The 23,323-nt window shown below is 32.7% G+C and overlaps 2 protein-coding genes across 2 annotated transcripts in view; one reads left to right on the top strand and one right to left on the bottom strand.

Annotated features, from left to right (window-relative positions):
• The first annotated feature begins 416 nt into the window (after positions 1–416).
• Positions 417–2,464, top strand: LOC136271065 (uncharacterized). Its single transcript, XM_066070167.1, has one exon. It carries the CDS (start codon positions 436–438, stop codon positions 1,906–1,908), a length of 1,473 nt encoding a protein of 490 aa, XP_065926239.1. The 5' UTR covers positions 417–435; the 3' UTR covers positions 1,909–2,464.
• An 11,406-nt stretch (positions 2,465–13,870) lies between these two features.
• Positions 13,871–23,323, bottom strand: part of LOC105346443 (uncharacterized) — a 30,881-nt gene continuing 21,428 nt past the window's right edge. The window contains exons 15-26 of the mRNA XM_034462458.2: positions 22,266–22,344; positions 21,958–22,027; positions 21,363–21,490; positions 20,970–21,122; positions 19,391–19,479; positions 18,739–18,770; positions 18,054–18,176; positions 17,774–17,850; positions 17,256–17,376; positions 16,724–16,894; positions 16,168–16,260; positions 13,871–15,799 (exon numbers count right to left, since the gene is read on the bottom strand). Of these exons, the coding sequence (XP_034318349.2) occupies positions 15,567–15,799; positions 16,168–16,260; positions 16,724–16,894; positions 17,256–17,376; positions 17,774–17,850; positions 18,054–18,176; positions 18,739–18,770; positions 19,391–19,479; positions 20,970–21,122; positions 21,363–21,490; positions 21,958–22,027; positions 22,266–22,344 (1,369 nt within the window). The 3' untranslated portion in view covers positions 13,871–15,566. The remainder of the gene's footprint in view (positions 15,800–16,167; positions 16,261–16,723; positions 16,895–17,255; positions 17,377–17,773; positions 17,851–18,053; positions 18,177–18,738; positions 18,771–19,390; positions 19,480–20,969; positions 21,123–21,362; positions 21,491–21,957; positions 22,028–22,265; positions 22,345–23,323) is intronic.

The following is a 23,323-nucleotide window of genomic DNA, read 5'->3' as shown; positions in this document are numbered from 1 at the left end:
TTCTGGCATCGCGCGAAAAAAAATGTTCTTTAGTCACTAAAAAACTGCGTTAGCTTAAGGTAAGCATCTTGTTAACTGATAGACTTCACATTTGAATATGACTCTCTCTCTCTCTCTGACCCTCTCTGACTCTCTCTCTCTCTCTCTCTCTCTCTCTCTCTCTCTCTCTCTCTCTCTCTCTCTCTCTGTGACAATTTTTGGTTACCGCAAAACATTATAATTATGTATTCTAAATGAATATCTTATTCATCCAAACAAATACGCATTTTTTTAATAAAACAAATTAATTCTCCAAACAAGTCAGTTATCTGAGCATAAAGTAATTTTGTCTGAACAATATTTCATTCGACCCTTCCACGCCGCCGTAATCTACTGCAAGTCTAGGTGTATCAAAACAAAAATTTAGGTCACTGATAGGCGTGTACAGAAAAAAAAATGGCGACCAGAGCTCCTAAATGTTTGCTTGGATCTCCTCAGGTGCACATCCAAATGTGTGAAAAACATGATTTAACTATCGATATGATATGCGAGGATTGTGAAGAGTTTATTTGTTCACAATGTGCAAAAACAGACCACAAGGATCACGACTGGAAAACCATTTCCACAGCAGGAAGTATGAGGAGGAGAGAACTTAGGGAAACTCTTTGTAGGGTTAAGGGGGAAGATGTAAAAGAGATAGATGAAAAAATTCAGAAATTAGCCGAACAAATGGACAATAATCTGAAATGTTGTGACTCCGAGGTTTTGAAAGTTCAGGCACATCATGACGCAATCGTGTCAAAACTTAATGATATAAAGAGGAATAAAGAAATGATATTGAAACAGAATCTAGGTGTTAAAAATGCCGAACTTAAAAAAGAGAAAACTGACTTAGAAAAAAAAAAGGAACAAGTGATAGATTTAGTAAAATTTATGGAAGAAAATCACAGTACCATGTCGGACTTTCATTTGATAGACAACTTCAGAGACTTGTCCAATCTCATGTCTAACAGACTTAGTGATATAGAAGAGGGTGATCATCTAATTAGATTTAGAAAAGGGGACATTGTTGAAAGCTTACTGGATTCCATGATGGGGCAAATGATTGATTTAAAAGACATTAGTGTTACTGAGACGGATTCATTTCGATATGGAAATGATGGTATCCATGTTTTGAAGGCAATCAGTGAAGAAGCTTCTTTAATTGGAGTTATCGATTCTGGCTACATCGAACAAGTAAATAAACGGAATGAAAAAAGTGAAAAAATCAGAATGAAAGTGGCTGATGCATGTGTATTTGACAACGGAGATGTGTATGTCAATGATGTTTCTCATAACTTTATTATCCGACACTCCCCTTCGGGCTCAGTCTCAGTTGTTTTCAGTACGGCCCCACTGGAACCAGTGGGAATATGTCAATCAATAAAGGGTGAAATATTGCTCACTTTGAGAGATGTTAAATCAAAATTGTATGAACTAAACCCTGAGAGTAGACGTCTGGTCAGACACATGACACTGACCGGTGACGTCATCCATGAGTACGAGTTCCAGGAGGACGGTAGGACCAGGCTGTTTGTTTTACCACATAGAGTCAAACAGAATGGTAACTCTGATATCTGTCTAGTGAACTGGACAAGTAGAAACACGCATGAACTTGTGATTCTTTCACTCTGTGGATATATGAAGTGTGTTTACAATCAACAAAACCTAATGCTATCCGACGTCGAGTGTGATTCAAACTGCAATATCATTGTATGTGATATAAATGGACACACGATTCATCTCCTGAGTCCTGATGGTGAGTTCATGAAGTACTTGCTGACAGAGAATGAAGTAACAGACCCCTTGTCCATATCTCTGTACAAATCCACGCTTTGGGTTGGCAGCACAGAAGGAATAGTGAAAGTTTTTCATTACAACACTTACTGATAATGCACATGGGACAATATTGAAGTCTAAAATGCATCAAAAAGTACGAATTAATCATATATTATCACTGTAACATAGTCAAATAGAAACATTATATCCACAATCTAAGTACCCAGCAATACCTGTATTATATAAATGTAACAGTTTACCAGTTCAAAGGTTTTCAAATTACATTAAGTTTGATTATTTCAACTGTAAAATGATGATATCATAAAACTTTGGACAATGTATCTTTTACAATATACCAAACTACTGCTTTTATGGGCTTGTCAGAGGTCTCAGTGCAAACTACCAAACAACATGCTCATACGACCGTCTTACAGTTTTTGTATTTTACTTTTACACTGTTAAATCAACTAATAATCTTAAAGGACGAAAGCGCTATGGTATAAATCGTTAGAGTATTATGCTATTTTCAGAAATACCTATCTATCTATTTATCCATCTATTTATCTATCTATCTATCTATCTATCTATCTATCTATCTATCTATTTATCTATTTATCTATCTATCCATCTTTCTATTTATATATTATCTATCTAAATATCATCTATCTAGTTATAGTCTGTCCCAAGATATTTATGCTGCATATTTGAACGATTTTTAATAAAAATACACATACCTGTGACTGAAGTGCAATTAAAATCGATGAAAGGGAAAATTCCCAAGATAACTTCATTCACACATTATCATTTTTCCCTCGTAAAATTTCACAGGAACGAAAACAGATTTCCTACGGAGATTTATAATGGGGAATGTTGACATCTTTTCTCCATTCGGAAATACTCGGGACCCCTCGCGCAATTTTTCAACGTTATCATCCGGGCGTCTTCATCTCCTTGGCAATGGAAAAACCTCGTAGACTTTTTATTTTTGGCCGTGTACTGATACCCGACAAGCTAGAGGGGGCGTTCAAAGGGGAAATCTTGGGATTTTTTCATACTATTGAATGAACATCGTCTGAACCAAGAGGTATTTATAAATATTGAATAATTTAAGAAAATATGCGGCAAAAATATCTTGGGACAGACTATAGCTCACTATCTGTATTTCTTTCTTTCTTTCTTTTTTTGTATATCTATTTAATTAAAAAACACAATCAACTCATTTCCATTCTATCTGAAACAATATCATATGGAGATCGCCTAATGTTTTATTTACATCTTTCTTAAATACATGTACTATCATTTAAAAACAATTGCTACATTTGCATGGTGTATGGTATAGGTTTATTTTTTGCTATCAGTAATGCATTGTATGGGTCAGTTAATGTTAGCGTCTCTGTATACTTCGGAATATTGTTCATGTTTCTTGTGTGACTGTTCTTGTTTAATGTTTGTGCAAATACATTCATTTGTCAACAGTAACCTTTCCTTAAATATCCTTTCATTTTCAAATATCGGGCTCTTAGACAAAATTACTTATAAAGATATTTTATTTTTTTTTCATTTTTTGATATTGATCATGACAAAGTTATCAGAAAAATGAAATTACAAGCATTAAAAAATCAACTGAAAAGGATATTAGTTACAACAATTTTGAGGAAAAACCTTTACTAATATCAATAAACTTTAATCTTGTAAAGGCGGTGTCTGTTGATTTGCAAACGAGTATGTCGATATTGTTTTAAGCCTGTTTTTTTTTGTATTTCAGTATCTTTAAAAAATAGTTATTTGTTTCGCATTGACGTCTTTTTAACCCTTTCTGCCATCCATAGTCTTGTTTTTGTGTAACTTTGTTCTTCTATTACTCACAAGCATGAAATTGACTGTGAATATGTATGTACGGTGAACGCAGAATAAACAGAAAATGTATTTGTGTGATGTTCATAATTTGGTTTTATATACCTTATCAAAGATCAATGTAGATTAACTCGGTGACTGTTAAAAGCCCGACTAAAGGCTGAGCGAATGATGAATAAACAATAACCAAGCAGTGAGACAAAGGACAAGAAGATGTTTGGAGAATTGTAAGTGTAAATCAAATAAAAATGCAATGTTCAAATGACTGTACGTCGTTGTGTCCGTTTCTATTTCTAATGATAAATGAAACAATTAGGGAAGCCTATGAAAATGATTGAAATACAACTATCCGCAAATATCACCACAAAAGCCAATGGTACGTGTTATAAGTTGAATGCATTATATCTTTCAACAGTAAAACTAAAAAGTATGCACAAATATCAACAATTCATACCAGATAACTTAAATCGTTAAAAGCAAAATTTATTGTGTTTTCATACTAATGAAGAAACGCCATTTAAATGGATTTACCCTATCTGATTATGGAAGATAGGGCTAATTAAGAATTTTAACTTATTGTCCACAATGACATTAAACTTTCACCTTATAAATTAAGCATGTTTTATATTTGCATTGAAAGTGTACCAAATAAAGTATGGAAAATTCAACAGTTATTACAATACTAATACATTGTATTAGTTGCTTTACAATTTTCTAGCACTTATTTTCAGAGTAAAATTTCAGAGTATCCTATAGTGTCAATGCTGTGCATGTATAAACGGCAAGAATTGTTAACATAGCAAACATTAGAGCTGAATATTAATGTCTAGTAGGTATATTAACTTTCTATCAGTATGTAATGTTTTAAATTATTAAAACGATGAATTATACCAAGAAAATGTATAATATACACAATATCCAATCGTCACATGGAAAGATATAAAGAACTTCCCTAAGAATTATTCAAACACTAATGAACTAAAATTAAATAAGTACATAATTTTTTTCTAATAATAAAAAAAATATTTAATACTTGTGTGATGATTTTACAACATTTAAATATTTATTCTTTACTGAGAAAAAATCCATTTGAGTCTGCAGTTTTCTGAAATTAAATCCTAGCATGCCTTTTGAATTCTAAACAAGTCAATTATGTTTTATCTACCAGCATGACGTTCTAACGAAACTCAAATTTAGGTCATAGTAAGGAATTATAGTGTCATTATGGCGGCCATACCTCCCAAACACCCACTTAGATCTCCTCAAAAGCACGTCACAATGCATTGAAAAAACCAATATAATTATAGATATCGCTTCACTACTAAGTCATAAAAGTACTGACATTCCCATTTTTTACTGATAAACTTAGACATTTACTGACAATGTACTGACATTACTGATAAACTAAGAAAATTACTGACGTTTTTACTAACGGTACTGAGAAACTTAGAAAAGTACTGACAAACTTAGACAGTACTGAAAAACATAGAGAAGTACTGACAAGTACTAACACCATTGTTTTTACTCCCACTAGAGTATCTTTTAATTATGATAAAGAATTACACGATTATTAAACTTATAAATAACATTTTAAAGGTCAGTAAAAAAAAATGACACTTGAGCTAAACATCAATACACTACAACACCTAGTTTTTAGCATTCAATCTACCCGTATTGCCCATGCACGGATTTACGGGGGATCTGGATCTGAAGCGTTTGGGACAGAGGCCGAACGTGTTTATCAATTATTTTATCTTTGTGAAATAGCATAAATCTAGAATTGAACACTATCCATCAATTGAAGCTGGAGGAGGCTGGATTTAATCTTAACATCTGACTTAACATTGACACAAATCTAGTTAGACTTGTATACCGATAAACCGCTTATATATTTAATGTATTTAACAAATGACCGTGTTTTGTAATTTGTAAAATACAAAACAAGTGGATGACCCATGTAACCTAGCTGCCTGAATTAAAGCGCATAATAACACAACATAATTAGCACGTGCAGATAATCACAATAGGTGATCGAAACGATCACCTATAATTTGACTGTTTTGCCTGGTGTAATGATGCATAGAATAACATAGTCTCCATGAAATGTCTGTTGATTCTATTTAGCAGGAAGTAGATTAGTTAATATCTAAATCATGTAAATCCCAATCGATGATAGCCATTGTTTTTTTCCTGATAAATCATGAGAGAGAGAGAGAGTTGATTTTTTCGGAAGTTGGGATTAGTCCGGTTCTTGAAACTTTAACTTTTCACAGTGTGCATTGTCCAGATCAGTAATTCATATGCATTATTGTATACATGTACTTACATATGTAGAAAGCAATGATACAGTTCATAAATGATTAATGTATTTATAAAAATACCGGTAACGGGTAACGTAAATACACACATGTATAATTTCAAAACAATGTTTCGGGTTTAAGATTAGAAAAAATATCATACATTTATTTAGATTTTATTTGAAAATAAAAATATAAGAGAGCAATTCAGTTTTAATTCAAATCACCCTGTCAAATGATGTTCCGAATTTAAAACTTTTCCTTTTCATGTTTGAAATTCTTAGAACTGATAAATCAAAATTTTCTAATTCTGTTTTCTTTACTTGACAAACTTGGGAAAAAGTATTAAGGGGTGTTAAAACAACATAGTGCATTTTTGTTTACCAGTACCAAGCATTCATATCTTAGGACGTGTGTGTATATACAAGTACACATGTGTCTGTCACTTCACTGTTTCCAATCTCGCAACCGTGCACTACAAATTGTCAAGAAGGGTTGTGTACAGTAGCCATTATATAATCACATACTGGCCGTTCAGATCTTAGGAAGTGTGTGTATATATACATGTACACGTGTGTCTGTCACCTCATTGTTCCAAATCTCGCTACCCTGCACTGCAAATTGTCAAGAAGGGCTGTGTACAGTAGCTATTATATAACCACTGACCGAGTGTAAAAAATGTTCACATCCTCTCCTTTGAAACTTTTAACTTCAATCAACCAGTTGTTAAACATGTGTTTTTAGTTCCTTTGATCATTTTATCTAGTGTACAATAAACCATTGATGGATAAAAGATTAAATTGACCGCTCTAAGTAAGTCTAAATAATTATACATTATAAGTTATGAAAATTAATTAGGATTGCATGGTAACTTATTGAGAAATCAATTTCCGGGTAAACTATTTGTAAATTTTAATTTAAAATCAATACAAACTCTCTCTCTCTCTCTCTCTCTCTCTCTCTCTCTCTCTCTCTCTCTCTCTCTCTCTCTCTCTCTCAACTCCTACATGTATAGAAAACACTAGTTTTACATTTAGATGTATGTCGTGTATGTTCTTACCAGGTCCGCGGAATATTAAATAATTGGTCATCAAATTAGGATTGCAAGTAAACATATTAGTAAATGAATTCCCGGGTAAACTATTTGTAAATTTAATTCAAAACTAATGCAATCTCTCTCTCTCTCTCTCTCTCTCTCTCTCTCTCTCTCTCTCTCTCTCTCTCTCTCTCCGACAAACTGTACCAATGTTGGTATAAAGTTAACACGACTTTACCATGTCACCATGCACCTTGTAATAGTTGATCTTTATTTTTTGAGCGCGGTAGGTCTAACTACCCGTCCGGTAAGCCTTGCGTTGTATCCCGCATCAAATTTTATATACAAATGATTTGTTTAATATGTGATGATGTGCATATGGCAAATCATATTGAATTAAAACAAGAAGATGTTTTACGTCTACAAATGGAACATAAAAACGTGGCATTCAAAGTCATTCTCAAACATCCAACTCCAATTCCAATTCCACACCGTTCCTATTTTTACAACACAATTTAATAAGTAACAAATAAAGCCTTATATTATACTTTTTTTAATTATGTCAATTTTTTCTAATCATATAACAGACCCAGTAAATATTTCAAAATTAATATCAGTCAATAAAAACTTTACACTGCATCTAGGTAGCTTAATTAGTTAATGGTGAAAAATGACATAAAAGAAAAAAAAGGATCAGATAAAAATTCATTCAGTAGGAGTAAGAACAATGGGGTCAGTACTTATCAGTACTTGTCAATACTTCTCTTAGTTTTTCAGTACCGTCAGTAAAAAGTATCAGTACTTCTCTAAGTTGTTCAGTTCTGTCTTAGTTTGTCAGTACTTTTCTGAGTTTCTCAGTATCGTCAGTCAAAATGTCAGTACATTGTCAGTAAATGTCTAAGTTTATCAGTAAAAAATGGGAATGTCAGTACTTTTTTTAATTTGTAGTGCTTGCGATAACTAAGCTGAGTTTATTTGTTCACAATGTGCAAAAACAGCCCAAAAGGATAACGACTGGAAAACAATAAACATAGCAGGAAGAGAGCTAAAGAAGAAGACTCTAAATAAAGTAAAAAATGTAAAAAAAAAAAAAAAAAAAAAACCGTATAAAAAGGAAGACACGAAAGGCAACCAAATAAATGGAGAACAGCCATGCTTCTTGAAATTCAGAGAGTTTTAAACATCGAAAATACTATGATACGATTGTTTCAAACCTTATAAAATAAATAAGAATTTTGAGACAAAATTAAATGGAAGAATAGCTTGAACTTTCAAGAAGAAAAACGGCACCAAATATGACTAAAGTTTGATAGTCAATCTCACAGACTTGAGCAACTTTGTGTCTAAAAGATACAGTAGTACAGAAAAGTGGGATCGTTCAGTAAAATAAAGAAAAAGGGGACATCAGTATTGGGCTACTGGAGTCCATGATGGGTAAAACTTTTGATTTGGATAATATCCTTGTTATTGAAACAGATTTTTATTCAGTAAAACTCGTTTAGTACGAACAGGGATATAGCAATTTTTCGGGAACAGCGAAGTATTTTTAGTCCCCGGTAAAATTCTTAAGAAATCTTTGCAAAATTTTACGGTTATAGCGAATTCGGATATATGAATTTACGGATATAGCAAACTGATTTTGAGTGCCGTAGAGGTGAATGATAACGAAATGTAACACTTTTACATCAAATTTGTTTACAGTTTTGAAGTTTGCACTACCATTCATCATAATAGTTTGAATGAACTTTTTTAGCATAAATTCTTCAATTTACAGTCCGATTTTTAAAGGTTTCGAAAGAATGTTTTTCATTCTAAGCGTCTTTAAGCAAAAAGTGTAGTCTGGTTAAAGAAAAAATGAAAATATGTATATAGTGAATTCGCTATGGTTAATATTACGAATTCGTAATATGGATATAACGAATTACGGATATAACGAAGTAAATCCATCGGTCCCTTGGACTTCGCAATAACCGAGTTTTACAGTAATATGAAGATAAAGATCATTTAACTACATGTATTATAGATGTATTTAACGACGATACCTGTTTTGTCAATGATATTGGATCAAAATGAATTGAACATCTTACATTTAATGTAAAACAATAAGAAAACAAAACAAATCACTATATATGTATTAATATATAATGCATATGTAGCAGACAAAGGTCCAGTGTACATGTATGTCACTGATGGTAAGAACAGCGTCATTGTCACTGTCGGGCTTTACAGCATTCAGTACAGCTCCACTAACACCAGTGTGGACATGTTATTCAACAGAACGAGGACGACTAGTCACACTGAGTGATACCGGTTCAGAAAACATCAACCGGACTCACACAGCAGACAACTGTTCAAACACATCACACTGAATGGTGACGTTATCTGTGAGTATGAGTACCAGGAAGACGGTCAACATGGAGAGTAAGAAAGAACGGTAACACTGACATCTGCGTGACTAACCTAACAAGTGACACCAGTGGGTTGAGGAGAAAGTACGGCGCATCTTATCAAAAAAACGACTTGAAAAAAATTTCAGATCGGTTTAGGTATTACATATTTACATCGCAACTTGTTACGGGGTTCAGCCTTCTATACTATTACGCATGTGTTTTTACTGTAAGCAAAACATATTCAGGGCTCGCCATGATTCTCCTGGACATGTTTGTTGATAAAAATATGTCTTTTCTACTTCTCCCAGGTAATAATTGTTCAAAGTTTTTAAAATAACCACAATTATTATTTTGTAAGCATGTTTTATTCGTGTTTACCATAGGAGTTGCTACAAATTAAATTCATTTTTGTAAATGAGACCCCTTGCGGGGTTATTTGACATATCTATGTCTGTTCATTTAAAACGAAACCAAAATTAGTAAATCATTAATAAATTATCGAGAAAGTGACGACGAGTTCCAGTTAGAGAGTCCCTTTAACCTCGATAACCATGATGACCGTAGTCTGATGAAGATCTTGTAGTTTTCAGCACGTGTCAATTACTGTCAATCAAAGCCCACGTGGTACAAATAAACGATATAAGGAATTTCCGGAAGCTCATAATTACCTTAATTAGGTATGTGAAAGGGATTTTTATGTATTTCAAGTATTACAATCAACGCTAATTCTCATTCTCTAACGATACAATAGGTAAATCTGAAGTTATTCTCACATGTGTTTTCAGCTGTACTGTCTCTTTAATTAACTTGTGATAACCATTTATGTCTGGATTCTTGAAGTTGGTCTACCCTGGACAAGACATAGATATTTGTATTGTAATTGAGTAGTGCGTGACTCACATTGCAACATCATTGAACATGAAATTACTTTTACAACAGCAAGATTCATTTTCTGAGTCCTGAGTTCTTGAAGTACCTACTGATGGATGAGGTGAGATAGTATTTGATAAGAAAATATGATAGGGAGAGGATGGAACTCATCACCCTCCTATGTGGGAAGAGAAAATGATATGGAGAGGGTCGGAGAAACAGTTCCTCTCCTGTGAGGGAAAATGATAACCGGGGAGTTGTAAATTTATGTGTTGATGATAAAAAGGAAGATCCTCCTTCTTATTGACACTACAGTGTTGGATGCTATCACAACCGAAATCCTAGACATCCTAACAAACTTTGAAAGATAAACATATGGAAATTAATATTTAATAAATAAATGTTAATTGTCACCTTTTTAAACGAAAGGATGGGGGCATATTGTGTATAACAGCCAGTACAGGATGGAACGTGGGATATTTACTCTAATTTACACAGAGGTCCTGTTGATGCTTGCTTGGAAATGGGAAATATCCATCACAATGGATGTTAGCAGAATTCTTTTTTAAAATAGGGGCACGTTGCAGATTTAAAAAAACACTGCAAAAATTGTATGTTTCTTGCTTTGGACATTTTTCAAAAAGCTCATGCATGTTTAAATAGTTCAATGTATAAATGAAGTTAAATATCGTTGTCGATGTATTTTATCATATTTTTTTAAAATCTAAACAGTTACGACTGTGTCTGTTCTTTTCTGAGTTAAAGTCCTAAAGAACACTTTTTAAATTCTTCACACGTTAAATCTGTAATATCTAGCTGCATGACGTTTTAAAATAGTTCAAATTTAGGTCAAGGTAATGTGTCATCATGGCGTAATGTCTACTAAATATCCACTTGGATCTCCTCAAACACAAATCCCAATGTGTGAAAAACACAGCATGAATATAGATATTACTTGCGAGGACTATGATGAGTTCATCTGTTCACAATGTGCCAAATCAGACCATAAAGACCACGACTGGAAACAATTCCCACAGCAGGAAGTCTATGGAGGACAGAACTAAAGAAGACTCTTTGTAAAATTACAGTGGAAGATCTGAAAAACATGGATGAAAATATAAAGATGGCAACCACACAAGTGGAGGACAACCAGACATGTTGTGATTCTGAAATCAATAATCTTCAGATACATTACGATGCATTTGTTTCTAAACTCAATTAAAGCAAAATGAATTTTGAGAATTAGTTGAGGGAAAATGTAGAAAGAATAAATGCTGAAGTGAGTAAAAAAATTAGTGTTAGAAAAGAAAAGGGAACATATTAAAGATCTTGTGAAGTTTCTAGACGAAAAGCACAGTACCATGTCTGATTTTATAGAAAACCTCAGAGACTTGACTAACCTTGTGTCTAACACAGACAGTGATAGAAAGGGGGGGGGGGGGTCATTCAGTGAGATACAAAAGAGGGGACATCAGTAAGGGGTTCCTAGAATCTATATTAGGAGAAACTTTTGATTTGGATGTTATTACTGTTACATGTACTGAGAATGATTCGTTTCAAAATGAAAAAAATGAAGATAATTCACTATATCTTGTCCAAGCAATAAACTAAGAGGCATGTTTTGTGAAGGATCCTGATTTAAATTACATTGTGTGAATTAACATAAAAAATAAGACGAAAGAAACATTCAATATATACATGCACAAGATATGTGTGTAACAGACAATGGTGATGTGTACGCCACTAAATTAGAAAAATACTCCATTGTCCGTCTGTCTCCGTCAGATGCGGTCTCCATCGTGTTAAGTACAGACCCATTGGAACCAGTAGTAATATAGCAATCAACAGAAGGAGGACTGCTGGTCACGTTGAATGATACCGAGTCAGAAAAAATATCAACTGGACTTACACGACAGACCTCTGGTCAGACACCTGACACCAACCGGTGACGTCATCCGTGAGTACGAGTATCAGGAGGACGGTCAGACCAGGCTGTTTACTGTACCAGTCAGAATCAGACAGAACGGTAACAATGATATCTGTGTAGTAAACATTGCAAGTGACATCAGTGAACTGGTGATATTATCTCTATTTGGATCTTTGAAGTCGGTCTACCGTGGAGGGACTTAGCAAATTGTCTTCTAGCTAACTGATGTTTTGTGTGACTCTCACTGCAACATCGTTGTATGTGAGACGTTTTACAGCCAAATCCATCTCCTCAGTCCTGATGGAGCGTTCTTGAAGTACTTAATGACAGAGACTGAAGTAACACGGCCAACCTCTATGTCTCCGTATAAATCTACACTCTGGGTTGGCAACGAAAACGGACTTCTCAAAGTGTTTCAGTACAAATCATGAAACAACATTATTACTAGTATTATTATTGAATCAAACTTTAATAAACATGCACAGACAGTTGTAGTAACTTTCAATATCTACATATACCACTTTTACTGTATCTCTCATAGTCCATTATAGAAAATCATGTTATAATGTACACGTTGAATTCACGTTTTCTTAAACTGCATAGAATATAATCAGAATATAATGACAATTATGTGTTAAATCAAGTAAAATGTATAGAAAGATACTGAAGAGACCATTTGATTTATTGTAGATCATTTGTATATATATTTTTTAATATAGAGTTTCTATATTTATGTGCTGGTGGTTTGTTAACGTAATTATCAATGTAGATCAATAGTAAGGAAATGTCTTTTGTTAAAAGAAAAAACAATTAAAAAATTACCATCGAAATCTTGAGAGGGTTTTTGAACAATTTGAAGACTTATACGGTGTGACGATTTTCAACATATCAAAAATAATATGTTTAATTTTGAATTTAGTGAACACATTTGTTTCTGAGTTTTCCTCCCTTTTAATTTTCATTCACCACAACCTTCAAAGGATTTTATTAACTGATTATTTCCTCCAGTCTTTAAATACCAATCATTGCAAAAAGGTATGTAACATGTTACCCATGTTTTGTAAATAAATATGTCCCTCTATTTAGTTTGATATTTAATTTTAAACTTGCATTTACATCACTAGGTTCACAAAAAGCAATGCACTATCCATATCAGTATTAAATTAAGATCCCTTACGGCATTATTACATGTAGGTATTCATAAAGCAAAACTGATTGATTTTCCTGTAAAATGTACAAGCTGCCCGGGCTATTTACTTCGGAAAAAAAACCTTGAACGACAAGGTACATACACTGGGAAGGAGGTACTACTGCTGCCTTCTCAAGCTTTAGGGAACAAGGAGTGGGGTTGGGACTTCTGTAAGCACCAATGTATATATGCTGAAATAAAATACTAATTACTTCCGAAGTTATCGAATTAAAGTTTTCAAATTTTCTTTCCTGTTGATGCCTAGTTTAAGCAGAAAATCACTGACCAAACTCAAATCAGCATATAATTACAAAGTGTGACAAGTCTTCTTTAATAAATAGTAGGAAAGCATGTTCCTTGCAATTGTTCATTGCATAGCTAGGTTACGTTGAACATGTTCTGTTGACCTTTGATGACCTTGATTGATTGACATTTCAAAGTCTGAATCAGACTTAGAATGACGTTCTCATAAACTTATGCAAATAAAATTATAAAGCAAATTTTTCAACAATAAATATTTTTATTCAATATATGCGCATTTATAAGAACATTCTTGTGTGCCCTTACTATAAGACAATTAACTATTCCTTTACTCTAGTAGAACAATTTGTAATAAAAACAAAAAACAGATTTATATCAAAATATCTAAAGTATAAAACATCCATTAGCATTGTATCACAAATAAGCAGTAACACAGTCATACACAGTAATGATCAAAGGGACGTAATCCAACGTACAGTAGTCAGTATATTGACCAGCAGTTGTATAATTTTTCGAATGCAATATAAACATTTACATATGATAAACTTACTTTAAATTTTACATTTTTCCTAAAATAAAAAATAAGATTTTTCTCTGAAATATCTTCATATATTTACATATACATGTATGGAACATACATGTACATGTGTGAAGCACGTCATTTATGTGTATTGAAAATATATCTCAACAGCCACCTCTTCAATCAAAAAGATAAAAAAAAAAAAAGGGTGGTTCTACTTACACATACAATAAACATATCTTACAAATGACAATGCGTTAAAGATATATGCCGATGCAAAAAATGTAATTCTGATCTAAAACTTCATATGCACTAAATTAACGTTTAGCTTATAATAACATTTCCATACACAAAGGCAACATTTTAGTTATTATTTAAGCTGCTTAGGTACATTAAATTTGTGAAAAATGTTGTAATAGTATATCTATTTTTTTGTTCAATCTAGTGTTATAAATTAAAATGAAATGAGAGAATTGAAATGGAACATTACTGCTTTGAAAAAGAAACAAAATGTAACAGTCGAATTTAAATATGGCACAACTTAATCTGACACAAAACAGCAGAATGACTTCTGCATTAACCATTGATTTCATATGCTATGTAGCATTTCCATGTACATGTATGTGTAAAATAACTAGAACATATCACCTTTTTCACACAGTCAACTTGAGTAGAACTTCATTCACTGCAACATGTCGACTGAGTTCACACAATATAGCTACTAACTTTAAGTAAGTATGAGTTCACTCATAACAACTGAGTTTGTATAGTCTAATACAGGATGTGTAATGAGTTTGCAGCATGATTAATGAGCACTCCATACAATACAGCACTATATACTGAGTTGAAATAGACAACATGACTACCAATCTATTTATTCCACATCCAGACTACTGAGTGATGTCTATTGACTGTATAGTAGAGCCTGTCTATTTTGTCATTACATCACATAGTGACAACTGACTTCATGAAGTACATTATATCTACCGAGATCTCATAAAACAGCTTGACTACTGTGTTCATTTGACATAGATAAGTACTGATTTCATATGGTAGTCTAGAGCATTACTACTGAGATCACACAGCGAGGCATAATTAAGCACATTTAACATCAGACAGCACTGCAAGATGTTATTATCCAAATCAAATGGGAATCTGTTGATTATGATAAGAACATACTTTACATCATCAATTTAACAAAAATTACCGTGGTATGCATGTTCAAATAATATTCACTCCAACAAAATTACTATATTTTGTCACATATACAAAACTCAGATGTACAATTGTTGACAGGCACTCATGCTACCTGCTTAGAATGACATTAGATATCAAATCTCATGCAAAGTACATGTATAACTCAGCAATCAAAGCCCGTTACTTTTTGTTGATCTCTGTGTCTTTTAATCACAAAATTTCTGGCTTTCAAGGATTCATCTTTCCCAGTTTCTCTAAGACAAATTCTGGACACTTCAGGTAAGGAAACTGTCCAATCAAAATGTTTCTAGTCTGTTCCAGCTTCGACACAGAGTCTGGTGGGATAACATTCTTATTGGCGAGGAACCATGGGTAGAGAGATCCTGACATCACAGTTACAGGAGAAAGGAAAGACAACTCCAGCAGGGTCTGTGCAATACTCAGCTGTAAATCTGGACTAGCTGAAAACACAAATCACCAGATTGACAAACATCAGAGTATAGGAAGAGAAAGATTTTTTAAAAACTGCACAAAGAATTAAGTAAATGTACAGTGTAACAGAGTTCTTGAGTATGTTTGAAGCTAATTTTAATCAATTGAGGACATTTTTAATCCCTATAAAAGAGCATATTAATGAAATCATGTAACTACATGTAAATCAAGCATGTATAATTAAAAATGTTAAGAAAATTACCTAACAATGTGTGAAAAGGAGGATCAATTTAAAAGTAAAATGTTAACATTAATTTTAATTTTAGAAGTATCTTCATTAACTAATGAATCCAGACTTTCCCACATAATACTGTTTTATATGAAAGGTTGTGCTCACCGAGGTCAGACATGAGTATTTTAGTGATGTATTTCCTGATGATCTGAGACTTGCTCTTCTCGTTCATTGATGTTAGCTGCATTAAAACACTTGCTGTAATCAAAGACGTAAAAGGTAAACAACATTCTGTAATACAATTATGAAACATACAGGTACTTTCATTGGCGGAACAACTCTCTTATATTCATACAGCATAACAAATTAAAATACATGTATGTTCAAAACATTTTTTTTAAATTTATTATAATTATCTTATTCCAAGTACTACATTACTAATTGTCGAAAACACTTTTTATAACAGTCCTTCTGATAAAATCACAAAAAATTTATACGGAAAGTTATGGATAGATTCAATTTCTTCTCCATACACCAGTAAATTCCTACTCTTCTGTGATAAAGATAACTTAAGTGCATAAACAACTTCAAATATTTCTGTGGTTCCAATTAAATGAATAAATCAGCACACAAGTATCTTGCACCTAGGGTACTGCATATCAAGAAAAGAGTTATGAAAATTAATAAAAATTATTGAAATTATAAAAAGCTTGGACTTTACCTGTAATTTGAATTATGACCCCAATGTAATGTTCTGCGACCTTGACCCTCTTTGACCTGAGCTTGCTGTTCAGGGCTCCCACTGCCACGCCGATAAAGACCGTCTTAAAGAAGCCGACCTTCTGCATGACCAGGAGAAGTTCTGCTGCGCGCCGTAATTCATAGATTTCACCTAGAAAATCACAAAACAAAACATCTCCAAATCTAAAAATAATTATTTGTTGTTATTATAGCATACTGTTTTTAAATTTTTAAATTTCTAATGTAATTAACTACATGTATATATTAAATCAATAAATATAAAATAAATAAATAAAAAATTATTTCAAATAAGTTTATAAATATATATAAATGTACATAAATGAAAGCTCTCATGTATTACTTGTTCTTTCTGTTTTTATTTATTTAAGCTTTATAAATTTATTTATATTCATTTCTTGAGACATAAAAGCAATATATCAAACAAATACATGTTATTGATGCTTGATCACCCTGGAGAACTCTCCAGTCAATAAAGGTACAGAGGGTGTTACCTTGGTTGCTATGGAAATCAGTACATTTGTTTTCTATTTCCTTCACCAGGTGCTGTAAGAGGACATTATTCTGATGTACACACTGGTCCCAGTTCACAAGCTTCTTCAGACAGACAGCAATCTGAAAACAAAACAATTTTACAACTGCTTTACAACAAAATAAACCTTTCAATGTCCCCCCTACCTAACCTAACAGAGAAGCTTAAAAACTATTTTGCTTTGATATAAAAGCTAACTTTTTCAAACTTTGTACTTAAACAACCATCAGGTATTTGACTTTCAATATTATAGAACACAAGTACATGTACGGTATATGTACCTTACTGTGAAATCATAAAGTTAAAATATTTTTCAAGATTTTTTGTAAGTTTTATTGATAACAATACTTCATCAGATTAACTCTCTGACAAAAACTCTTACATTCTTATCTTTGTGCAATTAGTTACTATTTACTAATAGTTATTCTTATCAAACCAGCTATTTGCACCTCTGCATCTTTTTCTAAACTAAGTGTGTACCTTTGCTCCTTTCTCCTGCAGTTCTTGCAATTCCCTCATGATGCAGGCCTCCATGACAACCAGAACTGGACTTGTTGCTATATATAGGCAATAAGAACATTATTTACCAACTGACCTCTTTCAATTATCCATGTTTTGTTATAATTCATTTTTATTTGCAGAAAAAATTATTATATACATGTATGATGCATGAATGGTTTTTTTTATGAACTAAGATTGTAAAAAAAAAAAATTGTATTTAACTGGATTTTTTTATTGAAGCTAGTGTTATCATGATTACCTGAAGAATTCCTATAGAGACATTGTGGCCATACTCCAACTATCGCCACGGCAACCATCGGTGCATTGAGAAATCTGCAGGTCATGACATGGTAAAAAAACACTCTCGCTTGTTCCATATCACCTATAGATAATAATCAAAGTACTGACACTGACAAAAGAAGTACTTCACAATTCATTACTGCCAAATTAACCATCAAATATTTTTCATGCACTTTCAACATATGGAGATTCCAAAAATTATAGAAAGTGATGGCTGCTTGTTATCAAAAGATGCTTATGCGTGTGGGTTTTGTCTTTAGAAAATATATCAAAATCAAGACAATGGTCTTTGAAAAATAAAAATAGCAACATTTTATTCAGGAATATACACTGTCAAAACCAAACACTGGATACTGAATAAGATGGGAAATCAGAGAACTCCACTTGTCTGGTGAAATCACTGTACTGTGTGCTTTAAAAGGGATATATGTATCTTTATCTCCTATACAAAGACTGCATGCATAGCTTTATCAAAATTTATAATTCCTTTGATACAAATCTTTAAAACTTCAGTATGATTTTCCCACTAAATACCACCTCCCTTAAATGAAATCTGGCTAAGAGAAATTTAGATAATTAAATGATTATTACAGCCTTTGAATTTTTTTAATAGAATAAAAAAGTAAATGATGAAAGAAACTTACCAGCATCCAAAAGAAGCCCCACATAGAATCGACTGCAAAAGAAATTCCCAGTAATGTAGATAAAATCGAGCATATAATAAATCAAACATCAAAAAATAATCATGATTATTCATCAAGCAAAATATGAACTGTAATGAAATGGTGTAAACAAATCAAAAACAAAAATATTAGCTGATTTACATAACCTAACTCATTGTAGATACTTCAATTCAATTTAAAAAAGAAAAATAATATAAAGCAGTAAAGTAATCAAATACTTAATGAGAAAATAGAGCTCAAGTGGCTGTAAAATGTGGGATGACACAATGGAATATATTTACATTTTCTAGCGTACTTTTGATAACACTACAAATCGATTTTTGTAATGTATAGTCCAATACATTTCACCAATGACTTTTATAATATCTAATTGTACAATTGATGAAAGTTATTCAAATATAAGTGACTAGGAATAATTCTTTGAATATAATGAAGCGATCAAATATGGTCAGGCTTGATTAAATCCATCATAGAGCCCTTTGGCTTTATTGGATTTGATCACACCCGACCGCATTTAAGTACCTCATTATACCAAAAGAATGATTCCTTAAATAAATTGTATTATGTCTTGGTTTCAAACTTTCAATGGAGCAGTCATGTGTGATCGACCTACCACAGTGCCAGTTTACTGGTCAGCGTCAGAGAGTCCTGGGAGAATATGGCGCTCCACAGCATGTTTATCAGCTGTTGTCTCTGGGGAGCCTACCAAAATCATTGAGCAACAACAAAATCAACAAATATCCAAATATGGAGGTATATCATATCATTCAAAAGTGAAAATGAGAAGAATCATCAATACTGTATACACTCAGGGTTATTTTTGCCCCATGTAATTTTCACCTATCTACACTTTCAGTTTTGCCCCGTCTTGAATTTGCCCAGACATGTTTGTGTTTACTATGAGATAATTTGAGACACTGGAATTCACTCAGTTTTAAATTCGCCCGTTGAGCAAAAGGGGCAAGAATAATTAAAACAGAGGCGAATATCTAAGAAATAAGGTATCATTTTTGGATGTATATCGGGATATAAATATGGGTTGGTCACGTGATCATATGCCATAAAGCCCTTTGGGCTTTATGAAAGATTTGATAGGCTTTATGGAAGATTTGATCACGTACCTACTCGTATTTATATCCCGACATACATCCAAAAATGATACCTTATTTCTTATATTTACATTTGTTGCAAATTATGAAACAATGCTCCATACTTTCTTATTTGTGATGTTATGCAGGAATAACAGCAGATTGCGCAAACAGTGTTATATAAGGGAAAACATTTTCAAGCCTTAGGGTAAATATTTCATTGTACATACAGTTATCTACCCAGCTTTCACATACATTTGCATTATGAAGGATGGGTGGTCAACACATCACCTATCTCATCTACTCCAAATTTTAAAATTTTATTTTTGAAGCTAAAAACTTTAAGTTAGTAAAGAAAACTTCAACATATTTATATTCTAAAATTAAAATTGACCTAGACACGACTGGAGATCAAAATTTCAATTGTTATGCATAAAATGGCTTACAGATGCATTTTGAATGACTGATAAAAATTTAGATGTTAAAAGTTACAAGCAAGATACAGAGGTAAGAATTCATTGTTATGTAAACAAAGCTCTAATCTTACAGTACTGTCAACGCGGATCCCATATTTAATTTTGTTAACTTTGTTAACTACTTAACAATAAGACAGCCACCTAACATCAAGAGTCGTTCTTTACTTTTCTTGTAACTCTATTTTTGACTTTAAATATTGATGAAGCATTAAATATAACCATAAAAAGTTATAAAGCTGAAAATTTTGAGTTTAAATCATGTCTTTAATAGTCCCTTTAAATATGTGTCCATAACATTATACAAAGCTCTTTTTCTGAAGAAGATCAATACATGGAAATGGTGACCTAGCCTTCTTATTGGAAGCATTCAAATTTTACTAATATTTAAAAATTACACATTAAGTTTATTGAGAAGCACATAATAAGTCAAGTTTTTATAGTGTAACATATGTGTTTTAAAAAATTTATTTTGTATCAATTTTCAATGTAGAAAAATATTAGATTAAGATAAAAAGTCACAGCCATTATACAATAACAAAAATTACCGATACAAAATAAATATTTTTAAAACACATATGTTACAACAGATATATATATATTATATATAGAAACACTTAAATAGATATACCCATATTTGATTTTGGAAGAGACAGCTGTAAAACTGAAGAAGCCTGGCCTCCCCTGGTGTGAGGAATGGATCAGTCCTGGACTGACAGTCGCTACTATACGCACAGTAACAATGGATTGTCCCAAACATCTCAACTTCCTGACATCGCAGATACTACCAAAAAAAAAGGATAAAATAAATACTTCTCTACTCTTCACTTCTTGTATCTCATAAAATTTTAATTAAAACAGAGACTGTTCATTTATAAGAGAGACTGAAAAAACCGAGAGAGAGAGAGAGAGAGAGAGAGGGCATGATCATGATAGTTTTTATTATTTATTTATTATTATTTTAAAGCATATTCCCTAATGATACACTGTCCTGTGACTTGTGTCAAGCTATAGCCGTGTTTACCTGGATTGTCCATTGCAATAAATGACTAGACACTGCAGACTGGTCCGCCAGGAGAACCAGTTTATCAACCATCTCCTGACAAGTAATCTCCGTTCCATTAATATAGTGCTTCATTTCTGCTTCAATCACTGAAACAGATAATTTTTTTATACGTTAATCAGTAATTAAAAATAGTGCTTATTTTGATCTTTAATTAGTTTATACTGCTCAAGTAAAACTTAGCTAAAAGACACTTAATAATTATATGAATGTTTGCCGTAGAGTTATACATGAATTAAGACAGTATGAAAATTTACAAAGATGTAAATCATAGAGAAATATACTGAAAACATGATATACATGTATCTTGTGTGTACCAGATTTGGAAGAAAATGGTCTATCAATAATTATTCTGATTTGATGAAGCACATTATTTTATAAGCATATAATATCATGCATATAATACATATGTACGTTATTTGCTTTACATTTGGTAATATACTTCTATTTAGTTTAGTGCAAGCTGTGTTAACTTAGCCAACAATACTTTAAAACACAGCCATATATGACATGCTTTCATCATTATTTTCTCCTCAGTACTTGGTATTTATCTTACCTTTATAAAGATCCACTTTCTCTGCTAGGCTGGTCGCATCCTTCTTTGCTGGTGCATTTTTCTCAAAACACTACAAGCAGAATAATAAATCTCTAGCTACATGCAATTTTTTCAGTGAAAAAATCAATAGTTTTAAAGATTAATTATCCTAATTTTTCATTCATTACAATTAAAATCATGTCTTCTGTATTTTATATCATTGCAAATCTAAAGAATATGCTTATTTCTTTCAGACTTTCACAGTGTTGGAATACTGGGCAGTATTTCTGGTGACACTATTGTTTTTTAGCATTAGAAATATATCACACCTGTTTCTTTTCCGCAACCTCCGGCATGGGGACATTTTGGTCCAAGCTTCTCCGCTTTCTTGTTGCAGTGGATTGTGACCTGTAAACCAAATATAACGTAGGTACAAAATCAAACTTAATGCAAGAAAAGCTTCCTATGTGTTTTGGTTTAATCAATCATAAATATATTGTTTTGCACATGTATTGGCTGAAAAAGAGGAGTGCACAAGGCCCTGAAATATAACTTGTCATCAATGAGATGAAAACCATCTCACATGGCCTGGCTTTAATTAAGGACATTGGGATGAAGATAAAGAATTTTGTTTTGACCTTGACCTCTGACTTAGATATGTAGTCCAAGATTATTGCACATCCTTTCTTCAACAAGTACTCAGTCATGTATAAGGCATATAGGAAAGACAAAAGAAAAATTAGGGTCTGGACAAGAACCTTTAACAGGGGACTGCTATGACCTTGGCATAGGACAAAGAAATTCTAATTCAAGGTTACCATATACACCTTACACACTGCTCTTTTGGTTCAATCTAACAGAATTGGGAGAAGGCAAAAAATGAATGCTCTGATCTTCACATCTGACCTTGAGTCACTGCACACTTTTTGTTCCAAAGCACTTTTCATTCAAACTTTGACCAAGATAATGTAAATGGAAGAGATTACTATTACATGGTTCAGACAAATATCTTTTCATGGAGGTCTTAAATGACCTTGACCTAAGACCTTAAAACTTTGTCCAAGGTCACTTCACACCCTTATCCCTAAAACAGTTCTTTATGTGAAGTATAGGCAAATGCTAATTGGAGACCACACATGTAAGTTTTAGACAAGGGTTTTAAAAGAGGTCCGATATGACTTTGAACTTTAATTGATCTAGAAAGGATGTTCAAATCACTGCACAACTCTAACCCAAGAAGGACTCTGTGGGTAAAGTATGTAAGCTACATTTGGGCCAAGTGAAAAAATGCATGATACAGACATGAATTTTACACATACATGTAGGTCCACTGTAATTTTAGGCCAAGACGTAGAAAATTGGTTCAAGGTTTTCTTTTACTGAAAAG

Source organism: Magallana gigas, chromosome 8 (genome assembly GCF_963853765.1).
Source record: "Magallana gigas chromosome 8, xbMagGiga1.1, whole genome shotgun sequence".
NCBI classification, from domain to species: Eukaryota; Metazoa; Mollusca; class Bivalvia; order Ostreida; family Ostreidae; genus Magallana; species Magallana gigas.
Note: the sequence above shows the minus strand (reverse complement) of the source record. Positions and strands in the feature narration are given on the sequence as shown.

What these genes read in the sequence shown, in the direction of transcription:
- LOC136271065 (XM_066070167.1), top strand. Translation starts at nt 436, where the DNA reads ATGGCGACCAGAGCTCCTAAATGTTTGCTTGGATCTCCTCAGGTGCAC.